The 12323-nt window shown below is 42.1% G+C and overlaps 1 protein-coding gene across 1 annotated transcript; it reads left to right on the forward strand.

Annotated features, from left to right (window-relative positions):
• The first annotated feature begins 751 nt into the window (after positions 1–751).
• Positions 752–8980, forward strand: NDUFAF4 (NADH:ubiquinone oxidoreductase complex assembly factor 4). The gene is made up of 3 exons (XM_003641013.6): positions 752–901; positions 1314–1411; positions 3641–8980. The coding sequence occupies exons 1-3, from the start codon at positions 775–777 to the stop codon at positions 3935–3937; spliced, it is 522 nt and encodes a 173-aa protein (XP_003641061.1). The 5' UTR covers positions 752–774; the 3' UTR covers positions 3938–8980.
• The last annotated feature ends 3343 nt before the right edge of the window (positions 8981–12323 follow it).

A 12323-nucleotide genomic window follows, 5' to 3' on the forward strand; every position in this document is an offset into this window, starting at 1 on the left:
AGCCTGAGCTGGGGGAGAGGGGGGGCAGCCCTGCCCATAGCAGGGGGTTGGAATTAGATGGGCTTTAATGTCACTTCCAACCCAAACTATTCTATGATTCTCTGATCTTTTAAGCCTGTGAATTCTGAAATACAGCTTTTTGATGTGGATAACGTTCCCATAACCCAATCCACATTTTCGCCCTGGATTCCACTAGGGCTTCCTGTATTCGTACCGAATATAGCCCTGCTTGTAAATCAAGTGAAAACAATTAGAAAACAGATACGAAGTCACCTATCAACCAGCAATCCCCGCACCTCGCACCAAACGCTGCAGAAAGCGCGCTGATGTCACTGAGGCTGCGTGCAGGAAACCCGGGACGAGCCTGCCACCTGGAGGACGCTCCCCAGTAGGAACCAGCCGGCCCTGGTCGTCATTCACACACACGCAGCCGAAACCTTTGGCCCCGGAGAAGGTGACCCCGCAGCCACACGACGAACAAGCGCCAGCCTGGGACCGCGGGGCTACCCTTGGCCGACGTGGCGGTAGGGCCAAGCGCCCCAGAGACACCTAGCCACCGCCAGAGAAAGCGGTGCCACAAAGAGCTGTGAAATAAACACCGAGACACCTCTTTGAGCGTTTATTAGTTGTCTGAGCCAGGACCAAAGGCCAACCCCGGGATCAACTGCCGCCCTCACTGCCAGCTCACTCCGCCCCGGCGTCGTTCCAGCGCTCTGCGCATGCGTCCTGCCGCTCTGCGCAGGCGCAGTGTGGGACGCGGCGGCGGCGGCGGCGATGGGCGGGAGGTTGACGCGCGTGTTCCGGACACTCAACGTGGAGAGCCGGGCCCGCCGCGAGATCAGCAAGGAGAAGCCCACTCCCGCGCCGCGCCACCCCACCAGCCGCTTGGACGCGCTGACCGGTGAGAGCCGGCTTCACCGGGGCGGCTGCAGCGAGGGGTGCCGCTCGCGGGAGAGCGGGGCCCGCGGTACAGGCTGCGCGGGAGGAGCGCCGCAGCGCGGGGACGGGCGGGAGCGGCGTGGGGTCGGGGCCGCGCGGTGGGCTGCGGCGGCGCGGGGCCGGTGACATTGAGTAGGGCGGCGCGCGGGGCACGCCGGGAGCGCGGCCGGCGGCGTTGGGCGGGGCCGTCGGTAGGACGGTTGCTAAGGGCCGTGCCGCTTGTGCGTGGTGTACTGCGGGTAACGGTCTGTGACGCTGGGGGGTTTGTGCTGGGCACAGCTAACAGAAAGGGAAGTTTCGTGATTCGTCTCTCTGCTCTTTTTTTGTTCTGTTTTGTTCTTTTTTTATTCTGTTCTTTACCTCTTTGCCTTCAGACAACCCTGAGATACAGCAAGAAATTTACAGGAAGGACGATAGGCTCCTCGCCTTGTTAAAAGATGTTTATGTGGAGTCCAGAGACCCCCCGGCACAGGTGAGTGCCTCTCTCTCTGTAGGAGGCATATGTGCATCAGCTCTGTTGTTTTCAAACCCAACACAAACTCTAAGGCGTTTTTCTTTTCGAAGAGTAATGCTCTGTTAGTGCTTAGAAGCTTTGCTGTTGGTAGATAAACATCATGTTTTCAGTGCTCAGTTATACACCAGTGGCACAGATTATGATCATGCAGCCTACATGCTTACAGTCCTCCATTTTAACATCACAGTGATCTTTTGTTCTTCACTTAAGTTCCAGTTTCTGCTCCCTCAAATACAGAAGGGCAGTTGGCCAACCCCTCTGAAAGATACTGTTTGCCAGAGATGTCCCATATGGCTCTTAAAAGAAAAGAAGTTGGGACTGATGCTGAGGCATGGATATGGTAGATAGCAAAGGAACTGAAGATTTCTGATGCTAATGACATCTCTTACAGAGCTTTTTCTTTATGTGGCTCAGGAAATGCCCAGGTTTGTTTATTCTTGTATAGCCTTGTGGACTGTTTGGCCATCAGGTTACTCACCTCCAACACTGCAGTCTTTGACTTGAAAAGCAGGGCATACCCCGTCCAGTAACAGGCAGGCTGAGGCATAGTCTCCTTTTTTTTCCACCTTCTTCCACCTTTTTACCTGTTGCATTATTGGACCATTTTATTCTATCTCCTTCTTTCACTAGTAAAAGTTTTATACTCATCTAGGAATAAAATTTCCAAGTATTCTTAAGTATTTCTGATTTTCCACATCCACAGTATCATCTATTTAAGACTAAAGTATCTTAAAAGACTCTCTTCCCTGAAGCTTCCAAGTAATCTCTATCATTAATTTTCATGATAGAAGTTAGGACTCTAGTCTTGCAGAGCTGAAAGTCTAATTGCAATATAGAATCATAGAATACCCCAAATTGGAAGGGACCCGTGAGGATCAACAAGTCCAACTCCTGAATCCAGACAGCACCACCCAAAAATCAGACCATCAACATCAGCAAAAACCAGCATTGCAGCAATATCTTTAAACACTTTCATTTGTAAGCCTGTCAGGAGAGGTTTCGGGAAAAGCCACAAGTAGAACAAATCTCAGTGCCTTCTGCAGGACAGCTGCCACATAAGACTTGCACTTGTGGTGTGTCTGCCTAAAGTTCTTAGGAAAAGCGTGGTTAATGTGTTAGCAGTGAGGCGTGTGAGCAAAATCTTCTTTCTAAAAGCTTCTTTCTTGTCCTCATGTTTTTCTGAACACTTCTTTCCTCTGAATACATATTTGGTATGTCTGTGTTACATGAAGAAGTATCAGCTTTCAGTCCTGTAGTGACAGATACCTAGAGATAGGTCATTGTATTAAGGCTTGAAAAGCTGTTCATTATCTGAGTATAATTTTAGCAGGAAATTAAGGGAAAAGTAGGTGGCATTGTCAGACATTTTGTGTAATATAGAAACAAGCAGTTACAGATGCTGTAGCATCCACATAAGTTTTCTCAGCTTTGGGTTTATACAGTAGCTGCGGAAACTTTCCTTTAAAAGTAGTTTTTCTTAAGAAGGTTTCCATTGTTTCTTTTTTGTAGTATCATTCATTAGTGAAACCTTAATAAAATGCAACATAGGGAAGGTAGAGCAGGTTTGGAAATGATTTAGAAAAGGAAATATAAAAGGAGTTGAAAGAAGAGACTTTCTGTGTCTGAGTACTGCAGTGGTCCTGAGATTTGAATTGCGCATGATGGTACTAAATAGTTTCTCTTTGTCCAACAGAGCTTGTTCTTGAGACAGAGCAAAAGAGGTGATACCTTTTAGTTGCAAAACTGAAATCTGAAAATGAAAGGAGAACGAAAAGGATTTCCAGCGATATCATGAGAAGGATACCAGTTTTCAGTGTGATTTTTTTCCCCTTCCCCTCCCCACTGACATGAATCAGTATCAAATATTAGGTCATCTGCATTTACATTTGGCTACCAAATGGCTTGTATGAAGGGCTGCTGAGTCTGTACAGCACTTCAGCTGTACTGGATTGTAGCTTTTCATCATGTGGATAGGGAGTTGGCCCTCTATTTGGAGTGGCTGTGCAACAACTGGCTGTAATATCTTTGATATTAAGAACTGAGGGTGGCTAAGCTACCTTTTTATTGCTGTGAAAATGGGAAAAACTAATGCGAAATGCCATATTTAGAGAAATAGCTCAACTGTTACAGTATGCATAGTAAACTGAACTGCTGTTAATCTCTTTTTGTTTTTCTTCCCACAATTAGGTAAAAGACGGAGGTGGTGAACATCTTCCACGTAAACATGTGGAAAAGAGATTGACAAAACTAGGTCAATTGGAAGAGCTAGATATTAAGAAAGTTCCCAAAGGCAAAATTTCCATTGTGGAGGCTCTGATGCTTCTTAATAATCATAAACTTCATCCTCAGATATGGACTGCAGAGAAAATAGCAGCAGAATACAGTCTGGAACTGAATGAAGTCAACTCTCTTCTGGAATTCTTCATTCCTTTTACATTGCATGAGTTTCCCAAAGAAACAAGAAAAGCTATAAAACCAACATAAGAATATTTACAAAGAAACTTGTGTGATCTTGCTTGTGTCTTAATTATACTCCTGGGTATATTCAGTGTCTGAAAAGTGCTGGTAATGTGTTATCCAGCCAGGCTGCTGTCTTGTACCAAAAAGATGTATTCAGGCAATTCCATTCTGTATTTGATGGCTTCAGCTAAATGTGGTAATTACAGGACAGAGTTTGTGAAACAGATTTTAACAACTAAGTTGTGTGAGAGCCTGTCACAGGATTCTGATTGTTGCATTCATGTGTTTTCTGTTCCGTTAAAATATGTATTCTATTCTAAAAGTTCTATTTAGAAACTTAACAAACAAACAAAAAACAATAAAACCCATACAGGTTGTCTTTCTTAACAGAGGCTTCCTTGCCTTCAGCAAAGTCAGTGCTCTGTGTGTATTAGCTTTGTAATTCATGTTGCAAGGACTTGCTCTCAAGGTGTGTGTATGTTAAAGCAGCTGTATTTCTACTGTATAAAAGTTAAATAATACTTACACTTTACTAAGAGTGTTAGCCACAAGAAGATTTGGGATGTTCAGCTGTGTCAAAATACAAAGGTGAACAGCAAGAAGGCTTCTTCCTGATGACTAATGTGTGACCCTTCTTCCACTCCATTCTGATTTTGCTGAATTATCTGTACCTCCCCAGGTACTCTCCATCAGTCACTGAATTTGTAGAGTGGAAATCTAGTATCATGGCAGTCTTTTGCAGCAGCCTCTGGCACTTGCTGTATGGGAAGTAATGGTTCATGCAGTGGGTAGCTATTAAATGCAATTGTATCTACTGATTGGACCCACTAGTAGATCTTTTGTAAATGTCTACCTGTGCTGTTGTAATAACCCTTTTTCCCCCATGGAGGCCTTCTCTGCTTTATCCAAGTACAAGCTTAGATCAGCGTGTTCACTGATAAGCTAGTTTTCCTCATGCTACCACACTCAAGACAGACTGCATCCTTTAGTTGTTAGTAAACGATGTTAAACTGGGGAGATAACTGGACTGTAGCCTTGATACTCTCACTGTTTGGGTCTGTGTAGATAAGGAAGAAGTTTAGTATTGCTGGCAGGTATTGACTAGTGAAAACCGGTTCATGCTCTCCAGCTAACTTAGAAAAGAAAGCAGAATTTATGTTTAAAATTACAATATGGTTGCTTTCATTTAAAAAAAGTGTTTTCACTGTAATGTGAATGTTTCTAAAGTCCATCACCAAAAAAGCTAAATGTAACTTCCTTTTTAACACCTTCTCTATTAGGTCTTAGAATTCTGATTATGGTAAATATTTTACCAAGAATGCCATCAGCTTCTCTATTTCATAGCAAGATTCTTATCGCTTCTCTGAGGGGGAACACAGTATTTAATTATAGTTTACCACAGTGTATTCAAGGCTTTTTTTAAAGTACGCATCATTATAGACTAGTGAAAGATTGTGTAAGAATCCTGTTTGTCTTGGACATGGGTGATGGCCTGGGCACTGTTCCTGTAACTGAACGGGGACAGACCTGAACTGAAAATAACACCTAATACTTCTGAGCTGTTAGCCACGTTATGAGTTACTTGTTTTGCACAAAATACCCCATATTGGGTATAAATGCTGTAACAGAAACACTGTATTTTTCAATACTGTTCATCCGAGTGTAATATTTAAGGTGGAATTCAGAAAGAACAGCTGTGGAAGACATTTCGTACAGATACTTATTTTTGTAAGAGGCTCTGTGATTTCCTTATTTGAAAATGGATCTTCAGTTATGTATTGGAGTTGATTAAAAACTTGCTTTACAATCAGTAGTAGACAACGGTTTAACCATGCCCTTTGACTCAGTACCTATTTTGCTATTTCCTTTACACTTGTAGCTTGGTTTTGTCTATTGCCTTTCCTGTGGCTGTTTAGCTGTTGGTATAAGAAAAAGGTGTTCTTCAAGCAAAAGTTTTGGAGGTGTAATTATGGAGAATTTGTGGGGCTCTGCCGTACAGGTTTATGGGAATCTTAGGTGGATAATTTCTCATGTTTCATTTCTTGAATGTGCTATGCCAAATTTCACATGCTTTTGACCGCTATGTAGAATCACTAGATTTGGTAAAGAACAATTCACACTGTTCTGTAGGAATGTTCCAGCTATTTGGCACCTAGACTTGAATTTCTCTGAGATGTCTCTAGGGGGAGTCTATTTGCTCACTTATCCATGTTTTCTGGGATGTTCTCACTTCAGTGCATCCATTTCTCTAGCTCCATTCTGTAAGTTTGTATTCCCAGTCTTTTCCAGCCAGTCTTCTCTGCCTGTTTCTATGAAAACTTTATGTAGCTGCACTTTTTGCTTTTTACTAACTCACAGGCAAGCGTTGCTTATGTTCTGCTCTCACAGTATCAATGACCTGTTTTATTTCAGCAGAGTGGTATCTTGCCTTCCAGGAGTAGCATATCTGAGCTAAAGATGAGAGGACTGAGCAAATGTTTTGTTCTGGAGAACTTGTGACAGATTTTCAAACGGGATGTAGCTTTTCATACGTCTTCAGAATTTGTCCTTTGAGGTATTTTAAACTAAAATAGATCTTGTGCTGCCTTTCTTTGTATTAATAGTAGCCAGGTTCTTGCAGTTTGATGCTGAGATAGCAGGTTCAGAGTTGTAAGGCAGGAAAGAGGTTTCACTCCGCTTTCTGTGCAGTTCAGTGAGAGGGAACTTCAGTTAAAAAAACAAGTGATCTTTCTGTAGTTATGCAGCATAGGGAACTAACTTGTCTTTTAAGCAACCTACTTTTACCCAAGAAGGGAAGAAAACCATGCTCTTAAGTTAGATATATGTACTAAACTTAAAGAGTATCTTATTTCTGTGTTGAAAAACGGGGTCAGACCTCACATAGTCATAATACAGGATTGAAACCTCTGAAGTGTCTTGGTGTAAATAGGCCTTTTTTCATATAGGATTGTACTTTCTTGTTTGAAATTCCAGGAAGCTTCAGGTTTCATTGTTTTGTGCTGGAATGCTTTTTGAACAGGAGTTTTCTGGTTTTCATATGGCAGCATTGTTGAATTCACAGCATCAGCTATAGAGACCTGCTCAGTGCAGGCAGGCTTCAGGCGCAAATGGCTTTTGGTACTTAAGACTGGAAGGGCAAGGAAGGTCTGTGCTGACTGACATGCTATTAATAATCAACCTCTGCACTGGTGCCTACTGTTACTGAATACGTCTCAGTAATCTATGAACCTAGTTAATTTTGTAACCTTCCATGGTTTAGGTAGGTATTGCCACGTTATTATCGGTGCTAAGTGTTCTCTGTTGAGGGCTTCCAGAAAAAGCTTTTGCAATAGAGAGAACAGCCCCCTAGAAGGTGACAGCAAACTAGCCTGCATCAGGATTGGGTGTTGTAAGAGGGTGCAGTAGGTCCGTCCATGTTTTCTGGCCTCCTGACAAAGTGCGACACTGCTGCGTTAAAAGAGAAGAAATTGGAAGGGAGCTGTAACAGAGTAGTCAGCTCCTATGGGGATGCAGGGCATTTGTAGGACTGAAGCCCTGTGGCTAGGTGCACTGGTGCACAGGAGCAGCCATACCTGTGAGTGGGGTTGCCCTATAGAACAGAGTCCATCGATGCTGCTGGTGCTAGCCAGGCTTATTCCTGTCACAGGCTTCTGTAAGCAGAAGCATGGATGTAAAGCAACTGGTAGGTCTGCTTACGTGAGAGATGTTGGGAGAAAGAAAAGCAGCTCTGGCAACCTGCATGTGGCTGAGAATGCTGAGCTGGTGGTAACTGCCTGTCTTGGCAGAGAAGAAAAAAAAGGTGAAGGCGTAGTCTTCAGAGTGTTTTCTCTGAACTGAAGTATATCCTGTTCTTAATTGCACAGAGCTTTGTTCCCAGGAAAGAACAAAAAACAAAAAACACAGTGCAGGTTGTGATTCCAGCAGTTCTGACTCGCCCCAGGCCATGTGCTGCCTGGGCTCTGTGAACCAGCATGGCCAGAGCTGTGCTGCAGAGTGAGGTGCGGGAGGCTGTGACTCCCTTGTGCTGGTAGCTCAGCACTGTACCCTAAAGCATGCCACAGGTCAGGCCATGAGCTCCCTCCTGTTGAAGAGAAGTGGGTTCGAGCTCATGTATTTAGAACTGAGAAGCAGTCTTTTACCCTTGTCCGCATCAGTTGCTATCTTTTGGTTGGATCAAACAGATATTCATGTTACTTCTATTACCAGCCACGTCCACAGGGGGGAAAAGCTGCTAAAATTGGGTATAGTACCAAAACGTGACTGAATTTTTTCAGTACATTATCTGCCAGTTCTTTGATTTGGGACAGGAAAAGTTTAGTCTAAAACCTATTTTTATAGTCAAGTAAAATATTTTTATGTTTGATACGAGATGTCATTTATTGCTAAGAACAGTTCAAGCAGAATGCAAAATATTTTGTTCAAAGATATCCCTCACTTTGCCATATAACGGGAAGTATTTTGTTGTTGTTCTAGTCAATCTCAGAAACAAATGCTAAGACTTCTGATAAGCAAACGTTCATCCCAACCTGGTTGCTACCATTCACTCCCTTGCCATAATCCTGTCCTCCCACTCTCCCTGCTAATTTGTTGCTGGGTGCCATCTGGCAAGTCTCTAGTCCTGTGTCACAGATCTGTAATTAACTGTGTACAATGAATGAGGCTGATTTACTGTGTACCTAAAGCCACAGTGAAACTGGAATAAATAGAAAGCGAGTACATTGAATAGCAGTGAATTAAAGCAAAGCAGACTACTGAAAGTGTCTTCAGGAAGAAATAATGCCACTTGATTGGTTTTGCTCCTCCACAGGGGATGAAACTGGGAATAAAATACATACTGCATTCTGCCTTTCTCAATTAGCTGTCACCTGTTAAAGATTTCCTGTGTGGGAACAAACTCGCAGTTGTTGTCACTTAAAGATAAATCCTATCTGCTCACTTCTGCACATGCAATACTTTAATATTAAACTGGAGCTATTTTTCCTGTGACTGGCATTTAATCAGTTTCTTAACCTTTTTGGAAACAATACACTATTTTGTACATTTTTAATAAAGGTTATTTGAATTTTACCATGGCCACAGGTCGTGATTAAAAGCTGACGAGATGCAACTGAAAGCAAGTCTCTTGTTTCCACCAATAACAAATATCTTTTTGTAATGCATAGGTTCAATAACATAAATAATTCTCTAGACTTAAAAAAGTAGTGAAAGAGCAATGTTTCTGAGAGACCCTAAGAAAAAAACATCGTTTTACTGACAGAGCATTATAGGAAACTCTTGTGGGATTTTATACTCAAAATTTTATGTTTTCTGCAATTCTGCTGCTTTGGAACTTGTTATAGAATTCACCCCTTGCTTCAGCATTGTGCTTTACCATACAACATTCAGTTCTTCCAAGATATGCAATTAATTCTCAGTCAAGGACAAAGGCTTGAGCTGAGTGTGAGCCACACTACTCAAATCCCATTAAGATTTCTGCAACCTGAAATAATACTTTTCAGAAATATGAACCAATCCCATTGTGTTAGCTGCTAGCTACTTCTGAAAATGAAAAAGGAAAATCTAAATTTCTTATAATAGAAATGCAGAATAAGATATTAATATAAATAAATTACATAAAGCTTTTGACATGCTGTTGTTCCTTTGTGTCTTGAATTTAACCTGTCTCTGTGCCAATTTCCCTTAAAAAAAAAACATTTTTAACAGAATATGAAAGGCCTTTGTTAAAATAATATTTTATCCTTGTCGAAACAACAGCAGCTTCTTTGCCATCCCCTGCACGTATCATCAGGACTTCTCAGAACGAGGAGGAAAACCAGCAGACAAATAGTGTCAGGCTGAAGAACGCCATGAAGGATTTTGATATGCTTTGTCCTGTCTGTGCAGGGCACGGTTACACTGCACTTGTGCAGTCTTGATCAAAGCTTTGTTTCAAGTTGAAGGCAACTTGAGTGTGAACTAACTTCACACACTGCTGGCTTCAAGTTATTTCTGTGATAAGGAAAAGTGATTACTTAAGAGATAAAAATGCAGGGTTTGTTCCAATTGGTCAAACCGTTTCTATGGTTGCAGAGTGGTATCTGAAGATTCAGCTGAAAAAATGTGTCTTAAAGATGAGAAAACATCTTATCTGTTGCATCCCTGCACTACATTTGCTAGGCAGGAATGGAGTTCCAGGCTGAGAGGAGATACAGCTTGATGGTTTTGTTACTGGATCCTTTTAAGTAACCCCTTTCCCCCAAATAAAACTTTCTAAAAGCCAAATCCATCTTAACTGCAGGTGGCTTCCTTTCTTTGTTTTATGCTGTTAACTAGGAAAGCTTTGCAGTGCCCCCAGAGATTTATCAGAATATCACGAGACTTTTTTTTTTTGAAAGGGGACTCTAGGGACCTGAATTCATCCTTTGGGAAGATGACCTTCCAGGATGCACCTACATCTGAAATATGAAAGCAGATGTAGTGTTTGTTTTGGCTGCGCTCTGCAAGGTCACTTCACCCTATGGCTTTTAGGTAAGTCATCACACAAAGAATTACTTAATTTACTGTTACGTTTTTTCTCTGATTTACCATTAGGAATAATACTGTCTGACATCACCTAGCAGCAGAGAAGAAATAAAAAGAAATATAGGAAATTAATACTAGGCATGATTTTTTTTAACACATGCATATTTTGCGTTTTCTACGTTTCAATTTTAGAGAGGTTATATTTATTTTACCTATAAAATTGCAGATCATTAGCAGCATCTGTAATTCCAGCAGCTCTCTCGGAGCTTGTCCTTGGTCTGTTAAGGTTATACAGTGCCAGTTGTACTGGAATAATGAGTGCTGGATTCTTACTGATGTGCAGGAGCAGGATGACATAGCTTTAATAGGGGCTGAGCAACCTCTGTGGAAGTCAAGTGTAAGTAGCTATCTAGGTATCTGGGACCTAATCATTATGGTGTTGAGGAATTATCTTAGTGAAAAGAGAACTCAGCATCTCACATGGAAAAGAGGCAGATCATTTGCTACATCTAAAAGTTGGGTGCCACGTTATAAGCATTCTTGAATCCATAGAATTGCAGCATAATTTATTTAGATTGTAAGGAAATAATCTATTGTGTGCAGTCAAACCCTGGATGCTCCCAGAGCTGAAAAGTACACCATGTGGGCAACCCCTTGCTGTCCCTAAGGATGGCGGAAATTGTTTCCTTATGTTGAGGCAAAATTCTCCCTCTTGCAGCTTACCTGTTGCTGTTCTGCTGTGTGCTGCTGGGAAGGGTGATTTCACATTTCCTATGCTCTGCCAACATTGAAAATTCTGAGAAAAGAAACTTGACTCTGTTCATCTCTGCTGTACTCCTCCAATTGGAATATCATTCTTCTTATTCCTGCTTCTTCCTGGAGCTCACTTTTTTACCTCATCTGTGAGACAGGGGGAAGGTGAAATACAACTTAGAAGACAAAAGGATCATTCAACAGAATGCACATATGCAACATAAAGGATTAGTCCCACAATTGCAATAATGTTATTCTTTTTCCTGTTGTCTGGTGCGTTTTCTCTGTATGTAGTTCACATCAGGAAATGCAGTGATCTCTGAGAAGCACAAGCCAGGCTTCTGGGCAGGAGAACAGGGATACATGAGTGAAAATCCGAACAAAATAACATTACCTTATTTTATTTAATGAACAGTAGCGTAGAATAATTGCATATAAACTCCCAACCTCTCCTCTTCCCCTAGCAATTTCTCTGTAGTAATGTTTTCTGATAATAAGGTTACAGAACCCACAGTACAGTCAGAGAGAGCGCTTTATGAAAGGAATTGCTTCCACTTACTGCACACATTAAAGATTTTTAGTCATTACTCATTTTCAAAGGCACCAAACTATACAGAATTGTTGGGAGCAAGCACGTTACAGATCACCTTTAGAATGTATGTTGCTTTGATTTTGCATTTTGATGATACTGTATTGATACACTGAGTAATTTGATATTTTGCTTGCATGTCTCCCATGTTTTTACAGAGATACTTCACAAAAACTTGTATGCAATTCCTTTATGCTTCAAGTCTGCATCAGGCATATGGAGAAATCTGGGTGTGAAGCCTGATGTCTCCATTTCTGAAAAGCAAGGTCATAGTAACACACATCACATTGTTTCAATTATATCTCTTAAATTGCTCCAGGAATCCCAGAATGGCTGGAGTGAGAAGGGACCTCCGAGTCTATCTGGCCCAACCCCTGACCAAGCAGGGACACCCAGAGCAGGGTGGCCAGGGTCATGGCCAGGCAGCTTCTGAAGATCTCAAAGGAGGAGACCCCGCAGCCTCTCTGGGCAATCTGTACCGGTGCTCTGTCACATGCAGAGCACAGAAGTGCTGCCTTGTGTTCAGGGGGAACCTACTGTCCTCCAGTTTGATGCTGTGTTCTAAGG

The sequence above is a fragment of the Gallus gallus genome, chromosome 3 (assembly GCF_016699485.2).
Source record: "Gallus gallus isolate bGalGal1 chromosome 3, bGalGal1.mat.broiler.GRCg7b, whole genome shotgun sequence".
Taxonomy (NCBI): Eukaryota; Metazoa; Chordata; class Aves; order Galliformes; family Phasianidae; genus Gallus; species Gallus gallus.